The sequence below is a fragment of the Ostrinia nubilalis genome, chromosome Z (assembly GCF_963855985.1).
Source record: "Ostrinia nubilalis chromosome Z, ilOstNubi1.1, whole genome shotgun sequence".
In the NCBI taxonomy this organism is placed as follows: Eukaryota; Metazoa; Arthropoda; class Insecta; order Lepidoptera; family Crambidae; genus Ostrinia; species Ostrinia nubilalis.
In genome coordinates, this window is record NC_087119.1 from 13,743,469 (window position 1) to 13,763,655 (window position 20,187).

At 38.1% G+C, this 20,187-nt stretch overlaps 1 protein-coding gene across 1 annotated transcript in view; it reads left to right on the top strand.

Moving 5' to 3' along the window:
- LOC135087050 (chondroadherin-like) overlaps window positions 1–14,815 on the top strand; it is a 62,809-nt gene extending 47,994 nt beyond the window's left edge. Inside the window, exons 2-3 of the mRNA XM_063981900.1 lie at window positions 13,093–13,714; window positions 14,324–14,815. Coding sequence (XP_063837970.1) covers window positions 13,093–13,714; window positions 14,324–14,815 — 1,114 coding nt within the window. The remainder of the gene's footprint in view (window positions 1–13,092; window positions 13,715–14,323) is intronic.
- Window positions 14,816–20,187: the final 5,372 nt, after the last annotated feature.

Sequence of the window (20,187 nt, forward strand, 5' to 3'; positions counted from 1 at the left end):
ACGTTCTACAAAAAGAAGTGAAATCCCACCAAAAACATTCTGTAAAAAACTAGCCAAGTCTCGATGGAGCTGCTTGTTTATCTCTAAAAAGTAATGAAATCTAGACAAAGTCGTGCCAAGTCTATGGTTCCTTACTGCGATTTCTTTATTATTATAGTTAATGTTGTGTGACTTGGCCGTTGAACAATCTTTATTAAGATAATCATACATAAGTATTATTGAAATACCTACGCAGCTTTATTAAACCTACAATTGACTGGTTATTGTTGAATCAAAGTTTTCCAAGTGGCAATTTTCCATCCTCAATGGGTAGCGGTTCTAGCGACAGATTGGTGCAATGGTGTCATGGAGCACCTCGTTTTGTACCCTTCAACGGCCAAGTCACACAACATTAACTATAATAATAAAGAAATCGCAGTAAGGAACCATAGACTTGGCACGACTTTGTCTAGATTTCATTACTTTTTAGAGATAAACAAGCAGCTCCATCGAGACTTGGCTAGTTTTTTACAGAATGTTTTTGGTGGGATTAACGTTTACATAAGATGCCAATGTTTAGTTCAATGTGTCATCCATACCTAAAAAATATCCATCAATGATTTAAATATAATACTTGTTCTAAGTATATCTTGCATTTTCGCGACTCGACAATGGATGTACAATATCCGGCCCGGATATCCAGTTATAGATGGATCTAAAAGTAGCTAAAATCAAGTAGGCGGGGCATATAGCTCGCAGATCTGATGGTCGCTGGCGCAGAAAAGTTCTCGAGTTGCGTGGAAGACATAGTGAGGGCAGGCCCTCCACTAGGTGGACCGACGATCTGGTGAAGGTCGCGGGAGGTGCCTGGATGCGGGCGGCGTAGGACCGGTTTTTGTGGATCTTGGGGGAGACCTTTGTCTCCTGTGAAACGAACGAAAAGTAGCGCTTTGGAAAATTATGTTACATCTAATGCTTAATTGGATCGGAGCTGTTAGGATGTTATTCTTAGGAATATGTATCAATTGGAAAGGGCTTTGGCTAACGATAAATTACTGAGGCCAATATCCCTCTCGTGTTGGTCCCGCCAAACAACTTTTGTTCGCAACTATCCTGATAATGAAACAAATAGAAAGAAAGAAAGAAAGAAAGAAAGAAACATTTATTGCTATGGACATCACAAAAGACAAAAGAGGTAAAATGAAAAAAAAAAGCAAATAAGACAGAGGTGACATAAAACATACAATAAATGAATGAATAAACTAAGCAGTGCCACCCTGTCGCACAGCGATGCCCATCGCAATGGGACCCCACTCAGCATATGCCGTGGCCCCCGGTGAGGGAAGCCACGACGCTGGTTTTCAGTGTGCCCCATGCCGAGTGAGAGTCACGGACACTAACCTATACTGCATAAAATATACATACATAAATAATAATAATAGTGCGCGTATAAATTTTAAATGTATATACAGACGTAGTAGAAAATAATAATATACGATATAGACGAAGTAGAAAAGATGTGATAAGATATTTATAAATAAAAAGATAATATTTAAAAAACAAAACTGTGTGTGTGTACATAATAATAATAATAAAGTGTAATGTATTAAAGTGCGTTTGTGTATACTGTGATTGTGTGTGTCTCGACGTCCGCAAAACAGTCTCGATCGATCGAATCATTCTGCGTGGTTGTGGCTATTCATAGCATCAGTTAAATCAGTTTGGCCCATAATCTTGAGCGCTTTAGTCGCATACCCACAATACAAAAATAATAAATAAACAAAATAAAATACATCAGTGTCAGATCAAATTAATTATATAAAATTCATTTACGCATATTTAAAAATATAATCATGTCAGATAGTTGTTATTACGATGTCAATTAATTGTATACAATCATAGTGGTGCTTAAATGCTATGTCGAGAGGAGAGAGTCAGTTCTATGAGAAGTCAAATCAAGTCAAGCTACTACAGTCCTAAATACGATGATCGGTGACCTACCTACCCCCGTGATCGTTTGTCTGGAAACTTGAGGTATGGATACAAGTTACCTACGTTAATAATTGTGTACTAAAAACGTGTTCTCTGTACTTTTTTTTAAAAGTGCTTATTGTTTTTAGACTACGCAATGGCGGTGGCAAGTCATTCCAGCACTTGGAAGCGGCAAACCTGAAACTACCCCGGAAGGCAACGGTTCGGTGCGGGGGAAGGATGAGAGCGCTGCCGGAGCGACGGGTCTGGTGCGAGTGGACTTCCCGAGTCCAAACTAGTTTCTCCAGTAGATAAGTCGGAACATTGTGTTTTATTGTACCAAAAAGCAATGTAGCAAAGTGCAACGCCCTCCGTGAGTTCATTTTTAATATTTTAGAATTGTTTAAATATGGCGTAACGTGTGCTCTTGGCGGGATCGAGAAACAAAAACGAGCACATGAATTTTGCACACGTTGGATAGCTTGTTTGGTGCGCGACAGCAGCCGAGGTCCATAAACCACGTCCATGTAATTAAATTTAGAAAGAACTAAAGAGTCGCACAACCTAATACGATTTTCAATGGTCAGATATTTACGTATTTGGTATAACACTTTAAGTCTATAATAACAGTTCCCTATTGTATTATTGATATGTTTCTCAAAGCGCATTTCCTCATCCATAAGGAGTCCCAAGTTTTTCGCCTCTGTAACCCTTTCTATTGATTCCCCCTTAATCAAAACTCTAACTCCCCTGTTTGTGATCTTTCTTATCTGATCTTTAGAACCCAATATCATATATTTGGACTTACTCCCATTTAATACCAGGGAATTGCACTTAGCCCAACTAGCTATCCGATCAAGATCCTCATTTAGATTGACAACAGCTTCACAAATATCTTTTGGTTTACTTGATATATACAGTTGAATGTCATCAGCGTAAATGTGATATTTACAATTCTTAATATGGTTAGTTACGTCCGCACTGTAGATGATGAACAGAAGTGGGCCCAAAATTGAACCCTGTGGGACTCCTCGACCAACAGCCACTTGGTCCGATACTCGTGTAGTACCCCCATCATCTGAAATCTCGACACACTGTGTTCTGTGCTCAAAATAACTGTAAAACCATCTCACCGCATGTGGACTGAAACCATAGTAATGCAGCTTGGCCAATAGCAGCGGGACACTTAAGCAGTCAAAAGCTCTCGAGAAGTCTAACAAGGTCAACACAGTGCCATCCCCCCTGTCCTGAGCAGCCAGCACATCATCGACTACCTGGAGCAGAGCCGTTGCGGTGCTATGAGCCTTACGAAAGCCAGATTGTTTATGTGGAAGTATATCATTTTGTTCCAAGAAATTTTTCACTTGATCCGACACAACTCTCTCCAGAACTTTAGATAAACACGGCAGTATACTGACAGGGCGTAAATCAGACAAAGATGTTGGCAGCGTTTTTTTTGGTATTGGCTTGATTAGCGCTTTCTGCCAGTCCCTAGGGAAAACACCTGTGGTAATAGAACAGTTCACTATAGCCGTTATCGCTGAAAGAGATTGCGGCAAAGTCAGCAATATCATGTCAAGAGAAACACTGTCTAATCCTACGGCATTTGATTTTAAACTTTTCAATACTTTTAGAATGTCGATTTCCTTTACAGGTTGTATGTCAAATTGATTCGCAACGATACAGTTAAATTCAAAAAAAGTCAGTTGGGATATGTCAACGCTATCATCACCAGGCACGTTCAAAAAATGATTATTAACAAGATTGGGATCGCTACAGAGAGAGCCTGGATTGTCAAGTGTTGTTTTAAGACGTACATGTTTTTTTTATATGGGACCATACGACTCGGGGGTCATTAGTTTTGTTATTGATGTATTGATCAAAATAAACCTGTTTCTCCCTGTCCATTGCCTGACTCACACAGCGCTTAAGATCCCTATAATATTCTTTATGCTCGATGCGTCCAGATAGACGCGCCCTTTCCCAAGCCTCATCCCGCCTTTTCATCATCAATTTAATATTATATGTAAGCCATGGATATTGATGAAACCTCACATTAACAGTTTTCAACGGCGCATGTATGTCAAACATATTTATCACAAGCCAATTAAATACCTGAACCATTTCATTCACATCAAACAGATTACATATGCGATCCCAATTTAAACCTACGATTTGTTCTCTAAATAACTCCTCATGTATATCCCCAATAGCTCGGCGTCTCAATTTTATTGGTTTTGGTTTGAATTTCCTGACGTTTACACTACATACTATAAATGCGTGATTACCTAGGTCATGCATATGATCTACTAGGACACAACATCCCTTCATATCAGTACAAACCAAATCAATCAAAGTTTCACTGTGCGATGTAAAATGTGTTGGGTTCTGTACACATTGAACCAATCCATTGCATGTCAAAAAATTACTTAACTTAATATAATTATTGTCATGTAAACTAAGCATATTAACATTAAAGTCCCCTAATAATATAACATTGTCACACCATGCAAATGTTTCCAATGACAAAGCCACTGCATCGAGAAACACATCAATAATAAGCCACGGTGGTCTATACGCGGTCCCTATAACTAGCTTCCTTCCACTCATAGTTAGGCATAACCACATCTGCTCGACATTTTCCGAAGGAGGGTGGGACAGAACCCGCGCGCTCACTCCTCGGCGCACGTAAAAACCTACTCCTCCGCCGCGCGAGCGCACGGAGCTCGGCCGCGGAACGTGTCTCAGTCTGTATCCCGGCACCGCCGGTGCGCGCGCGTCCTGTCCCTCACGCAGCCACGTCTCGTTTATTGCCAGTAGGTCGACGTGATGCTTTTCCACAGCTACTATGAACTCATCGTGACGTGTACCGAGAGAACCAGCATTAAATAAACCCAATTGAAGCTTACGTTGCTTACTCGCGCCCGGTAATATTATTATTGTAAAATGAATGAATACCGATCGGCACACGTCGTATTTTAATCATTATTCGATGCGTACGTATTGTAGCTGTTGAACTGCGGTTAGTAGGCGTAATTCGACTGCGACTCGAGTGACAGAAAATAGCAAACCGGTTTTGTGAGTGCGGATCTATGTGTAAATTGTAATAGTGTGTAGGTCTAATATATTTAATAGTGAATGTGTAAATAAAGCGGAATAAATGTTGCGGGCGAAATGAAATCATAAATATGAAAATAATAATATGCAGTACCAAGTATGTGTAGGCGAAAAGATAACACTGCTCAGTCTCAAGAATAGAAACGACCACACAAATCAAAAACAAATTAGACAGTAAACAATAAAACAAATAAACATCGATTGGACACAGTAATACGATCAACAGAGAAATGTTTAGGCTAGGTTTCTCAAACCGTTTTCCCTCCAAAAACCCTCCTTACATCTTCTTCGCACCTGATGCGCATTGCAGGCCCGCCGTGCTCCTGGCGGGCGTAGACCCGGCCCTCACGAGTCCAGACAAACCGCCAGCCGGTCTTCCTGGCTAACTCCCGAGCCTGGTTGAATAGCTGGCGGTTTTCCCTTGTTAGCCTCTCATTAACATACATAGGCCGCGGAGATGAACGCAAACCTAGTCCTTCCGTGGTTAAGCTTCTCCGAACCCGAGCTGCCTTCAGCACTTGGTCCCGGGTGGAACGTCGTGCCAGCCGCACGGTGATTGCGCGAGGACGTGGCTCAGCTTCTGTTGGTTGCCTGTTCAAGCCCACCCTCCGGCAGCCCACAATGTCCCTCTCATTCAGAGAGACACCCAGCTTTGCCGCGCAGGCCAGCACAAGATGCTGGACACTTTCGCCTTCTTCTTCCGGTATTCCGGCGATGTCCACATCGTTGAGAAGCAGCTCTTGATCCCGCTCGTTGAGGTCCCTCTTCAGCTGCAAAACGGTAGTCTCCAGGGACTTAATGGCACCTTCGTCCGCTCTTTGAGAGGACATCTGGCTCTCAACGATGCCGATCCGCTCTTCAAGCTGTGTCACCCTGTCTCCGATAGAAGTCATAAACGACCGAAGCTCTGCCATCTCTGCCTTCCACACTTTACACTCCTCGCTTGCTCTCTTCATGTTTTCGCGAAAAGTGCGGATATCTAGGCTGAGTTCTTGCACCGTTTGCAGTTCTACAGTCGTGTCGAGTGCAGTGGTGTTCAGCTGGTCTTCCAGGTCCGAAACGTCCATGCTGTGCATCTGCATGCCCACTGCTCGTCGCACAGGGGTGCTGTCTGCATTGGCCCTTGGCATCCTGGCTCTGCATTCAGGGCACAGCCACGAGCTATCCACTTGTGCCGACGGGGGAATGCCGACACAGGCCCTGTGACTCGTTGCGGTGCATTTCGGGCACGTCACCGCCTCGATCGCCGCCAAAAATCTCCCACAGGCGTTGCACTTTGGAGCCATTGCAATGGTATTTACTTATTAGTTCTATTTTACACTGTTTTAATGTATTTTAATGTTATTGTCTTCGTTTATTTCTAACGTGTGGGTACGTGTGTAGATTAAATTATTATGATGCACTAAATATTTGTTTTAAATAGTCACTGAATTTGCCAATCAATGCACACACTTTAGGAGTCCCTCCAGGCAAGAAATTGCTAGATTTATTTAATTCTAAACAAATACTCGTATTATTCTATGCGGTTGAGAGATAATATCTAGGTCTTGTCTAGTGTTCTTATAACTTTTGTGTGAAAATAAATTTCAATAATATTTCCCGTTTTTGCAACATTATTCTTGATTGCTCTGTCCCTATTGGCTATAGGGTGATGTTATAAAGCCTAAAACCTTCATCGATAAATGTAGCCCATAAATATTTTATCCTACACAAAAATATTTTTTCTAACCGGACCAGTACTTCCTGAGATTAGCGCGTTCAAGTATTATTGTAGTTATTATAATATTATAAGTATAGATTAGTAGGAAGGGCACTATATTTATAAACGGAGTGCCAAGTCGGTAAATTGTAGTAAGTAACGTTGGTCGGCCGGGACTAAGTCTGAAATGCACCAGCTTACTTTAACTTCAAAAATCTGTCAAACTCCATACATAAAGCACCGGTTATTGTTATTGTTACGGTTATAATAAGGTGGTGCAACTCAGCCTAAGTCATTTTATACCACTTCACTGAGTGGACGCGCTTACAGAAGAAAAGTTAAGTGGTCAATGCGAGAGTGAAAAGATAGTCTCTAGTGTACATTAGATTTTGATCGAAGGGAAGTTTCTCACTTTTTTAATCGTCACCCTATGGGTGATGCTTTATTCGTTCGTAGGCTACTTGTACAAAGCTGAAGTATAAATTATTTTTGCAAAATAACTTGACCTATCCTAAGAAAGCCTTAGAGTTATGACGATTTACCATTTTATTATTTATTTGAGCAGGTACATAGTCAATGTTAATCAAGTTAAGCTTTCGTCTCACAGCTCGGAAACTTATTGAATTGTTTAGCAAGATTGTAAGTACCGTTTTAAATACCTACTCCATATTCAAGAAGCGTTGTCGGGTAGAATCTCTTTAGCAATTTATCGAAAGCAGTCCGCCCCGATGTAAAATTAGGCGAGTCAACTGACCTTTCGTAGAGCAAAGCAGTATTAATGTGGTATTTTCTTGTGTAGAGGGACTTACGACATGTTTTGTGTGTATTATGAAATGGGAAAACACATTTTCAACAAAACACTGTCTGGCTATCTTGTAATTAGATTTTTTTTTTGCGAAATAAAAAGTAAACAGATAACAATAGCATTCTGTAACCTATAGGTATCATGCTAATTATTCCAACTTCAAAATACAGACCATTCTGAAATAAATTAGTTTATTAATGTAACCACAATACTGTTGACCCGATAAATCGAGGATTGGGTGGCTGGCACAAAGAAAATAGATTTAGTATTTGAAGAGTTAAAAAAATGAATACAGTATGTTCTTTCAATTCCGATAGAGACTATATCGAGTTGGGAACACTGATCCGAGTTCATTGTTTAAGTTTTAACGAACCTGTATATTATACGAGTATATACGCCCTGTATAACTAAGTGCTTACACAAAACAAACACAAAGAAGGACGTTTGTTTTTGGCTAGGACTAAGTGCACGTTGATAAGAGGATTTGAAAAAGCTGACACTCCCGCCTGATTGATATTTATGTGAGAATGCATTAGGCAAGAAAATGTTTTTTCAACACATTCAGCTTATGGACGCCTGATGGGCGGCGTCATAAGGAGGTTTGATTTAAAACAAAACACTTTTACAAAAAAGGCCCTAATGGCTGTATAGTCAAAACATTAGAATAAAATTTTTTGTTGAAAATTAGCGCCTATTACAACTGCTATAAAGTACTATAGTACTTAGCTAGATGTGTCGTTGACCGTCCAGTGACGCCCCCACTTGAATCCATCTCCTCTGACGTGTTCTCAAAGTCAGTAGTTTATTTGCCAAAACTCAATACCAAATCTGTAATGTCCTTTGAAGTAGTTTGTTGCTTCAAAATCTTAATAATCAATGTTGTCACACCGACCTTATTCTAACAATGGGATCGACCGAAATAGATATTACTTGAGCACAAATTATTTATATCTTTTGGTTTCTGTGTTTTAAAAATTGAAGCATAGAAATTGAGTAGAACAGTGGCTGAAATATCGTGTTTCATATTTATGTAACAACATAACTCGAAATGAGACTATTTTCCACCACTGCACTGGCTAATAAAATGAGGTAAAAAGAAACGAATTTTCCCTTGCTGAATATTACAAATTACCTTCCCTCCCAACCTTCAACAAAACAACATAAATAAAACATTTCAAATTACTATCTTAAAGAGCTTACAATTCGCATAACGCTGTTTATTTCTAATAAGCCCTGAATTACATCATCACAAAGCAGTACTATATTAAATACGACATCAAAGTCAACGAGGCGGAATTTTCAATCTTCGGTCAACGGTTACGGCTCTTTGCAATTATAATATCGTATATTATTATGTCGCGTCTCCAAGGGTTACTCCAGTTTCACGTAACATTTCATTGATTTTATCTAAATACATACTATACCTAGTTGAGTGTCAGTCGTCGGTACCTATTTAGTACTATGTTGATATTTAAACGACATTTAATTAAAACTGACCTAAAAGTTTCTTCACAATTAGGTTAAATACAATTCAGTCTTTCTTGGAATCAATTCCTTTTAACTGGTTTCAGTACTGCTGCTCATTAAACGTTTCGAACTGGAATTCTATATTTTCTGTTCATAAGAAAAGGCTGGTATATTTCAATAACAAGGACACGGCTAAAAGGCAAACTTTTTCCATAGATGAGTGCCTGAACGTCATTATCCGGTCGCTCGGCAAATGACAGGTAGATAATCTAGGGTGAATACACGGCGCCGATGTGATTGGCAATAATTGGGCTAGACGCTAGATGTCGATCCATCTTAATATTAAGTACGTCTGTTTCAGTAGGGGAGATCGAGGTGAGTTGTAACAGAGGAGAGTTGACATATTTGACAGAGTTGTTGCATATTTTGGAACATAATAACTACTAGCGAGCTCGTAACAGTGTGCGTTTTTAGTTCAAGACTCGAACTAAAAAACACGCGCTGTTGCGAGCTATCTGATAGTTAACAAGTTCCAAAAATCGACAATGTCATAACTCTCCTCTGTTACCTACAACTTCCATCAATCTCCCCTACATCTAAGAACTTGGCAAAACACTGGTGAAGGTTGTTTGACTTACACTGCGAAGTTTTTTTGAGACAATTACCTAATTTTAAGTTGCTTGTTTGATAAGATAAACGTGTCATTTTAGGGGTTTCGTAACCAAGGCTTAGTATCAAGAATCCGCTATCTGTCCACTTAAAACTTTGTTGTACGTATTGGGCAGAACAAAAATACTTATTTAAGGCAACAAAAAATAATAAAATATTCAAGCAGTGCGTTCTTTTCGCCAATATTAAAAAGAAAATTAACGTTAAATATTTGACGCGTTATCCTAAAAATGTATATTTATTCGAGAATTTACTGAAAAACATCATAATGTTAAGTATTTATCGCTAGGAGTAGAAAACAATTTTAGATAATTTAAAGAGCAACACTTTACATAGTTTGCATAGCTCTCCACTCAATTCAATAGTGCTTCTCTTTGTCAAAGAATAATTGGTACAAGTTTGCGTAGAGCGGGCTACCACAAATACTATCCGTATAATCCACTAAGAAGCCCAGCTGCATTGCAAAGAAATACTTAAACAGCTTGTGAAATCCAAGTTTAAGTCGTGTTCGTTAAGCAAAGTTGAAGTAAATAATCCCTCTTTAACTCTTTATATATTTAAATGTTACCTATTATTATTTATTCAGTCAAATGGAAATAAAATAATTCTAGTTTATAAAATGTTAGGCATACTAGTCTAGTCAATTTAATACTCAATACTTTATTGCTTCACCACATTAGTATTTAGGTCTTACAATTTACAATACCTTCCATGACATCAAAATGAACTAAGAATATCTACTCATCTCCATATTCTACTAGTTCATTTGGTACCAAATACAATATTATATTCTCTTTATATTTCATGTTTATACGTCTTAAATTAATGTTAGCAATGCAAAGTGAATTTCATTTGACATCTCTTGAAGCACTCTTCTGCTATAAAAAGTTAGAAATGGATATCCAATAGTCGAGAACCTTCTGTAACCTTGTTCGTCCGACGCGCGACATCTTAGTCCCAAGTACATACGTTTTTATTAAAACCTTGTTTATGCAATCCAATTCCATTTATGGAAGCTATATTTAGTTTACAATTATTGCTTTAAAGTTAGAGCAGTTTGTCGAGACAAGAAAACGAAGTTAAATGTTAATATTAATTTAGATTGTTTCTCATTCTACATAAGTCTAGGTACAGACAGACGAGAGTTACATCAAAAACTCGCCCCTATAACAACTTACATAAGATTCCACAGTGTTTACTTTGGTATGCTGTTGTATTTACTTTAAGGCTGAGTTGCACCATCTTACTTTAACTTTGACAAACGTCAAAAATCTGTCAAACGCCATACAAAAAGCACCGGTTATTGCCATTGTTACGGTTAAAATAAGAAGACTGCCCGACTTTGTACCGGCTAATAGAGACAATTGCTATTTTATATGGTTTATGAGCTTAAGTGTTGAAGTTATTACTATATTTTGCTAGAAACCAAAAGTTATTTGCACATTGTTTGTGTATTTCTATGACTAAATCAGATAATAGAGCACATATTGCAGCCTGTATCCGTGAAAAAAGCACTTAAAAACTCTAGCAGTGTGTCCTAAATGCTCAACAACAATGGGATCGATATAATTCATAAACCATTCATCGCGTTTCAGAATAAACGCGTTAACATAAACTCGCAAATGCCCGGGGGAAGTAAGAAAAAACACAGATGAGTTGATTCGGGCCCAAATTTTAATTATCAACGCGAAGAATTCGCACGTTGGTATTAAATTTAAATTAGACTGAGACCATGTATACCTAAAGTAGGTAATACATTGCTAAACAGCCCAGAGAAAATACATTTTTCCTTTCGAGTAGAAAGTTACAATATTTGTGAGTAACATAGGCTCTATCTTTCTGTGATAGGCAAAACCTTGTATTGTACTGCTTCAATTCTACTGAAAACATAGTATTACGAGTATATTTGCACGCGAATTACATAGTAGGTATATAAACATACGTGGGACATTGTGTGAATGAATGCCGCCGGTAATTAAGCTATCTATTAGTGATACGGCACGTCGGTCCATTTAATCCTCAATTAGTTTAAATCACAGCAACCGCTGCGAGCCATCAGTCTGCGCTCCGCCTTATCGACGGCGAGCGATCGCTGAGCACTTCCACGCCAGTGGAGAGATACAATCGTAGATACATAGATAATTAAACGAGCAATTACTAATTTCAAAAGCTGTTAATGCCTAATTAAAATGGTTTGGAGATAAGTACCGGGAATGGTGTAGTTAATGGTCGAAAAGGATCGAGTATGATTAACAAATTGGAGCGCTGTAACGTCATTGTTATGTCTACATACCTACATCGCTGTAACGAAGAACCAATCGTATCGTGAAATAATTATCGCTTATTAATATGAGGAATCATGTTAGGGTGTTTAGCAGTGAGTGTAACTCTCACTCACGACCCTACTATGGGTATTTATTGCAAAGATTAATAACAAAAAGCCTAATAAACTTAAATTTTAAACACGATAGTCTATATTCGGGTTACCAAAATTGCTTTTACGTATTACAGTCGAAACCGCGAGGAAAGAAGTCTAGATAATAGGTAACTAAATGAACGGACCTAGTTTAAGTCTGGCGGCGGGAACCGTTTTAAACAATTATTCTAGCAATTAGAACTTATGTGGTGAATGTGCAGATGAGTGACTGCCGTTCGTGCTCACTTAGGCACATTTTAAACGTCAGTCGCCATTTCCCTCCGCTAACAAAAGCTTTTATGGAAATTTTTCGTGTAATTTTACTTTACATCGGTTTTAACTGGATGATCATGGAAATGGTAATGTAACGATCTGACACAAATGGTGACATTAATTTACGAAAATTTGAAGATTTCTCATTTTGTGTACTGACTGCTTGATAGAATTTAAAGGGCCAGACTGAATGGTAGTTAGATATCATGGTACATAATAAAGGCGATATTACTTGCGTTGTAAAGTCATAACTTAACTAACGGTGAATGAAAAGAATTTCTTTTTTTCATTAAGGTGCGAATGAATATTTCGGAATTTCGCGTAATGGTTGCCGCTTAGTCGTCGCGTCAAAAAGCCTTTTGTTATCTTCACGTTATTTTTCAGGCGGTTCGGATTCAGCGGACAAAGCGGCTCGCATATTTCACAAGACTGTAATCTCGTCCTAGTTCACAGGATTTAGGCAAGTTTTTACACTTTGCCCGGCTTTAATTCTTCTTGATTTATTCTGTCCGGCCGGCAGATCTCCCGGGAACAATTACGTACTGATTATTATGTGTACCTGCGCACTTTTATTGCAGTTATGCGATTTTTTTAGTTGTGGATATTTTAATTAGCTTTTAAGTTCGTGATTTTATGTCAATGTTGACCGTCAAATTATAAGTTTCGTTTATTAAAGTTGTTTCTCTTTTGTTTTAGACTAACTGGGCGACATTGGCTGCTGTTAGGATGGACAATACTACTGGCGATCAACAACGACGGAGCGGAGATCACTTGCCCCGAGGAGTGCAGCTGCCGGACCACCTTCCACAGGGAGGAGGGCCGGCTTCTCCGGATAGCTTGCTCGCGGGGTGATATGCACACTATACCTGTTGACTATTTCGATAGGAACGCTCAAATCATCTCCATCTCAGCTCCAGCAGAAAACCCTAACTTCCTCACCATCGGACCAATTTTTACTCAGCCCATTCCATTCGTGAATCTACAAGAACTACACATTGTCAACTCAAACATTCCATCGATAGGCCAGTACTCATTCTGGGGCCTACAAAATCTTAGACTTATCAACTTGACATACAACAACCTAACCAGCATAAACGCGGATAATTTCCGCGGGCTAATAAATCTCACCGAGCTCCATCTCGACCACAACAACATAGAGCAAATGCCGAGCGAGACGTTCAGACATCTCACCGCTCTGAAGACTCTGGTATTATCGAATAATCAGATCTCAACACTGGTGCCCAGATTATTTCGGATGTTAGCGAAACTGTCTTATTTGGATTTAAGTGATAATCCTTTAGCCGATTTAAACCCGGAGGTTTTCAAAGATATACAGCACTTAAGGGTGCTTAAGTGTAGACGATGTCTACTTAGAAGAGTTAATACTCAGATTTATCATTTGGTGCCTCATTTGGAGGAATTGGATTTGGGGGAGAATCTGTTTAAATACCTGACACCGGACGAATTTATCAGTCTTAAGAAGCTGAAAAAACTGAAGTTGGACGGAAACCAGCTGTCGGTCATTGTGGACTACATGTTCGGGCGCAACCGCGAGCTGCGGGCGCTGTCGCTGGCGCGCAACCGCCTGGCGCTGCTGGCGCCCGCCGCGCTCACCAACCTGTCCGCGCTCGTGCACCTCGACATCGGCCACAACAAGATCGACAAGTTCCACCTGCAGACCTTCGCCCCCATCGTCGACACGCTCAAAACCATCAACTTCAGCGGCAACAACCTCCCGCTCAACGAAATCGCCATCGTCCTCCAAATCCTGCCCGACATTCACGGCGTCGGAATGGCCAACTTATCCTTGACAGATATTCCCCCCAACTTCTTTACATACAACGAACATTTGGTCGCTCTGGATATATCATGGAATAAATTAACAAAATTTCCATATAAATTACTCACGAAGACGAAATTCCTGCAGCGGCTAGATATATCGCACAACAAATTACAAACGCTGAGCGAGCAAGATCTGCAGCGGTTGGAGGCCATAGCGCAGATAGATTTATCAAAAAATACTTGGCACTGCGACCAATGCTCGGCCGGGACGATGATCGTTTATATGACCACGACCGTTTTGAACGCGACTATAAGGAATCTGAGGTGCTACGCGCCAATGCGGTTGCGGGGCAAGAGTTTTGCGGACATGAGCTTTGACCTGCTGGAAGCGTGCCCGAGCACGCGGGAGGCGCAGATGAGCGTGATCGCGGGGCTGATGCTGCTGTGCGTGGCGGTGCTGGCGGCCGTGGCGGGCGCGCTGTGCTGCTCGCGCCGGCGCGCCGCGCACTACTACACGGACGAGGAGAAGCGGCGCGAGCACGCGCACGAGCACCCCGACGAGCTGCTGGCGCGCGCCGAGCTCGGCAGCGTGGCCACCATCCACGCGCCCTTCGCGCTCGCGCCCAAGGGCAGCTAGCGGCCAGCCCGGCGGCCGGCGCCCGCGCCCCGCCCGCAGTGCGCGCTCAGCATTGCCATCCAAAACGAGTTCTGGACCCCCAAGCCGATCCCCGCGCCCCCCAAGGACCTCGAGAGCGTTCCGCTCAGCTACTTCCCGCCGCCGCCCCCGCCGGTGCTCGACCCCAAGGATTTGTGATACGAAGAAATCGAGGACGATCTCGTGTGACGTCAGAGATCGTCCCGAAGGACGAAGAAAAGACCCAGAGACTCTTCGCGTGCGCATTCGAGTGCACAATATACAATTTGTCTTAGGAATCCGCACGGACATCCAATTGAAGTGTGTGATCTTACTGGTGAATGAAAGTAGCTAGACATCAACTTCCAATTTTAAGAAAAGGATATTTTTCTACGACCAAAGTTTTACATGTAAGTTTTTCGTACTCCACTTGAAAGGACTGCTAATTATAAATTATGTATATTTAATTATGTACCTATCTAAGATACTGAATCTAAGTAAAGTTGGTAAAAAATATACGACTTTATTAGATTCTATTGTATTAGAAACCGTAACAAATTCAGGGGGATGTTAACATCCTCGCCGAAGGAGGCTCTAGGCCTAACAGACCATGCTGACCCACCGTCAACTTTAGCAGGGTTTGAATTCTAGTTTCCCTTTCCTTGCTGATTGTTTTGGTACTGATTACCTAAATTAGCTATTATGACAACCCTAAGCTATGGGATAGAGAGATGACCATTGTCTTCTCAATCCGTCACTACAATAGACTAAAGCGATATACATGGATGATTATGGTAACGGCTGTTTGATGTTAAGTTATGAAAACAATATTATAAGTTTCAAGTTAACTTAGGTAACTATTACCTTGATGAGGCTGCCCCATTTATTATTTATAGTTTATTTTGGTAAAAGTTGTATAAATACATACTTAGTTGGTTTATAAATATTATTACAAATTCAGTGGTGAGTTACCAAAATATTTGCTAAAGTTACAGTCGGCGGGAGTTAAGCTTTCAAGTTTAAGTTAACTTCTGGAGTTGAAAATATTGAAATGTGTCAAAAGTACACCGTAAATATTGCGCTTACGAAATGTCGAAAAACCATTTCATCAATGTGAAAAATAAAAATTGATTTTATTAATTTAATACATTTACAGTTACTTCTTAATGCGTCCTAGCATAATAATTAGAACTAGGAATCAGGGACCAAATTACTTTGTTTTGGTTTCCCTCATATTATAAATATAGATGACTATTTATTTCTCGAAGGAATGAGGTGAAGTGAGGCAATATGCAATATTAGTAAGAATAGTTTGACCAAGTTAGCAAAAGAATTACTTAGTGTAAACAAAGCATGTCTCATAGTTCTTTATCATTAATTTAAGTATCAATCATAAAGTAACAAAGACAAAACTGTTTTTCTAAGAGTACTTACCTACTTTCTATATTCAAAATACACACTGAAAACAGCATACAAACTAATTTACATGTCATTATTTTATAAAGATCTTTGTTTTTTAATTTCATAGTTTTAAGCTATCTTGGCCTAACTATTGTTACAGAAATGAAGTATATTATTCATATAATATGATTCCTAAATGCTTTATTAATTATTGAATTCATGGGTATGTCTTTAAATATTTCAGTAAGGACTGAAAGTTTATAATTTTAACCCTAAATGCCCGATTTTACGGTTTCAACGAAATAGTTTCTTACATACCACAAAAATGATAATTATTTAAATTACCAAACTTTAGGCGAGTGCAATATTAATCAGTATTTCTTGAAGGAATCGGAGGATAGGGGTGGCTGAGTGGGGTGTAGGGAGGCCACAAGACGTACCCTATATTGGCATTTCGGGGTACGTCATTTTAATTTTCGGCAAAACCTTTAGAGTTAAATAGTTAAATAACATTCCAACTTTTTCCAACTCTCTGGCAATTCCAAAATTACTCATTAACCAGTAATGTTGTTGAACGTTTCAACTTTTCGTCATGTTTCATTAAATGAAAAAAAATCTCATAAATTAAAATCTAAATTAAAACCAAAAATCTAAAGCAAAATCCAAAATAATAAGGCAAGTGCAATATTAAAAATGACTTACTTCAAGAATAGTCGGTGGTTAGGGGTGGCTTAGTGGGGGAAGGGAGGCCACAAAAGTCCATATTGGCAGTTAGGGGAGCTTTATTTTTATTTGGAACTAAGATCTTATAAAATAAAATAAAAAATAAAGAAAATATCAACTAATCAACAACGTTTTGACATTGCTAAAATATACATTTTCGAAGTAGTCGGCTGTGAGTGGTGTGAGAGCAATGGTATTGAAAATGTTGAATAATAATAGGTGCTTAATCTAGTTAACTAAACTTTCGGCTTAAAATTTTTTGGGAATAACAAATCCAAAATTTAAAAAAGTCTGTGCTGGTTAACAATTTCAATTAAACCTTGAAAACTTTTGGTATCTATGAAATTGATAACGTTAGAAACGAATTGTTTATGAAAATGTATTTTTAGTTAAAAAATTGATATCAAAAACAAAATTAAATAACGGGAATCATGAACGCAGTTTATTTTAAAAACATTTGGGCGAATTGATAGATATGCACCTAATATTATTGATCAGAAAGTATTTTAGTTTTCTTTTTAAAAATTTACGATTCAATTTTTATTTATTTTCATCATCTGACTTTGTTAGCATTTTGCAAACACGCCCACCCATACCAACATTTTATTTTTTAACCAAATCTGTGTACCCTGATAGGTATTTTTTAATTAGTTATATGACTTCATTTTTTATTTCCATTATTTTATGACTAATTTTTTATTTCCTTTTATTTTACTATTTTTTATTTAATTTATTACTTTATTTGACTTTTATTTTTTTATTTCCATTTTTTTTATGTAAAGATTTCAAGGATTATTCAGGAAAGGATCGTTTCGTTTGGCTATTAAATCATGATTACCTACATTTTGAATTGCTATTTGGCAGTGCTCAAGTTATTAATTTTTTTTCTTCAGATTATACATTAAGTTTTGTCATCGTAAAATATTTGTTAAGCCAGTTTAAATTACGGGTATTCTTTAAGTTTATTTTCTTATTACAAGTTTTTCACTTCATTTTAAAAACAGAATTCCATTTTAGTAGCTACTTTGCCATGTGTTTCACTGATGTTTTTTGATTTATGTCTAAACTCTTTTGGCAAACGCACCATCATTTCTTACTGGTGGTGGTTAGGGGTGGCTGTGTGGGGTGTAGGGAGGCCACAAGAGGTCCCCATTTTGGCTGCCCGGGAACTATATTTTGACTTTCTATATTTGAAAATAAGATCTTAGATAAAAATCGAATTTACAACGTTTTTGGCATTGAAAAAATGACAACAAATTCTAAAATAGTCAACAGTAAAAGCGATGAGGTTAACGAAGACAAAATTCAGTATTGAGGAGTAGCTGCATTCATTATGCGTTGATTTTATTCTTACTAGTGCCTAACAGTTAATGTTGTTGATTTTCCATCTGACTTATGACGATTCTCACAATTTTTCCGGTTTTTATTTTATGTGTTCGGTAAAATTTTCAAATGGTATTGAGTATCGTTATTAATTTCGGGAAATGTATATGGTTATCTTCTTATTTGGCATTTTCATGATGTTCTGTTGAGGATTAGATTGTTTTGAGATTAAGATTGAACTCTTTGGATAAGTAGTTTGAGGATTTTTGTTTGATTTGAATTCATTACGTTTTTACCAAAAGCAATAAACAAAACTCGTTATTTAGCTAAATTTATTTGAAAATAATCAAAACGGTTGCTAAAAATTACAAAATCGGTGAAATATGTGTTGAAATAATGTCAGATTGTGTTATTTGATTCACGTTTTTAATTTATCGTTGATAAACTAAAACCAAGTTCGCAGTTACATTTTTATTATTGTTTCATTTTCATAATTTTCATTCACATAAATAAAATTCTTTTGGCATACATACCATCATCACTTTCTTCTTCGAGTAGTTGGTGGTCAGGGGTGGCTGTGTGGGGTGTAGGGAGGCCACAGGTGGTCCCCCATTTTGGCAGTAAGGGGAACTATAAATTTTGACTTTCGATATTATTTGAACATAACATCTCATTCAAAATTATATCACAGATAAAAAAATGGAAATTAATAACATCTTAAAACGTTTTTTGGCATTCAAAAAAATTACTATCACTTCTAAAATAGTCAGCAGTAGGAGTGATGAGGAATAAGAAATATTGTGGAATAGTTTCATACGTTACGTTGATTTAAGCCTTACGAGTGCCTTACTATCAGTTGATGTTGTTGATTTTACATCTGACTTAGACAATTCCGACTATTTTGCTTAGTAAAATTTTCAAATGGTAATAGACATTATGTTAAGGATTCGGTTGATTTGAGAATAAGATTGAACTATTTGGGTAGTTTGAGGATTTTTGTTTGAAATTGGATTCATTATGTTCTCACTAAAAGTAATAGACAAAACTTAATTTAGCTATTATTTGAAAGTATTCAAAACAGTTGCTAAAATTACAAAATCACTTTAACCATGGGAAATTAATTTGTTGAAATAATGTCAGATTGTGTTAATTGATTCACGTTCTTTATTTCTCGTTGATAAAACAAAACCGAGTTTGCGTTACATTTTTTGTTTGTTTCATTTCTATAATTTTCATTCACATAAATCCAACTCGTATCTATCAAACGTACCATCATCCCTTTTTCTTGAAGAAGTTGGTGGTTAGGGGTAGCTGTGTGGGGTGTAGGGAGGCCACAAGTGGTCCCCCATTTTGGCAGCACGGGAAACTATATTTCGACATCGACATTAAATTTTGGAACTTGTATGTATTTGGCTGTTAAGATAATTATTAATTCGAGGCTTAGGTTCATTTGAGGATAATATTGATATTTTACCAGTATTTTGGCTGAAAATTTATTCACGCAAATAACAAAACTCACTAAATTATCTTTTAGTTGAAAAGAAACAACATTAAACACAACAATTATTAATATTACAAAATCCGTTCTACCGCAGATTTATGTTGAAATAAAAACAGACTGAGTTTATATTCGGAGTCAGATTGTGTTTATGCTTATGAGTTATACTTTTCTATTTAGCCAAAACAGTGTTTGCAGTTACATTTTCGTTAAACTTATTTAATTTTGATTTACTAAATCGGATTTTTTTGCCACCGCACCGTTATTCATTCCTTCTTGAATAGTTGGTGGTTAGGGGTGGCTGTGTGGGGTGTTGGGAGATCACTATTGGTCCCCCATTTTGGCGGTACGAGGAACTATATTTGGACTTTCGATATTATTTGAAATTAACAACTCGTGCAAAATTTTTCAAAAGTTCTTACTAACTTAT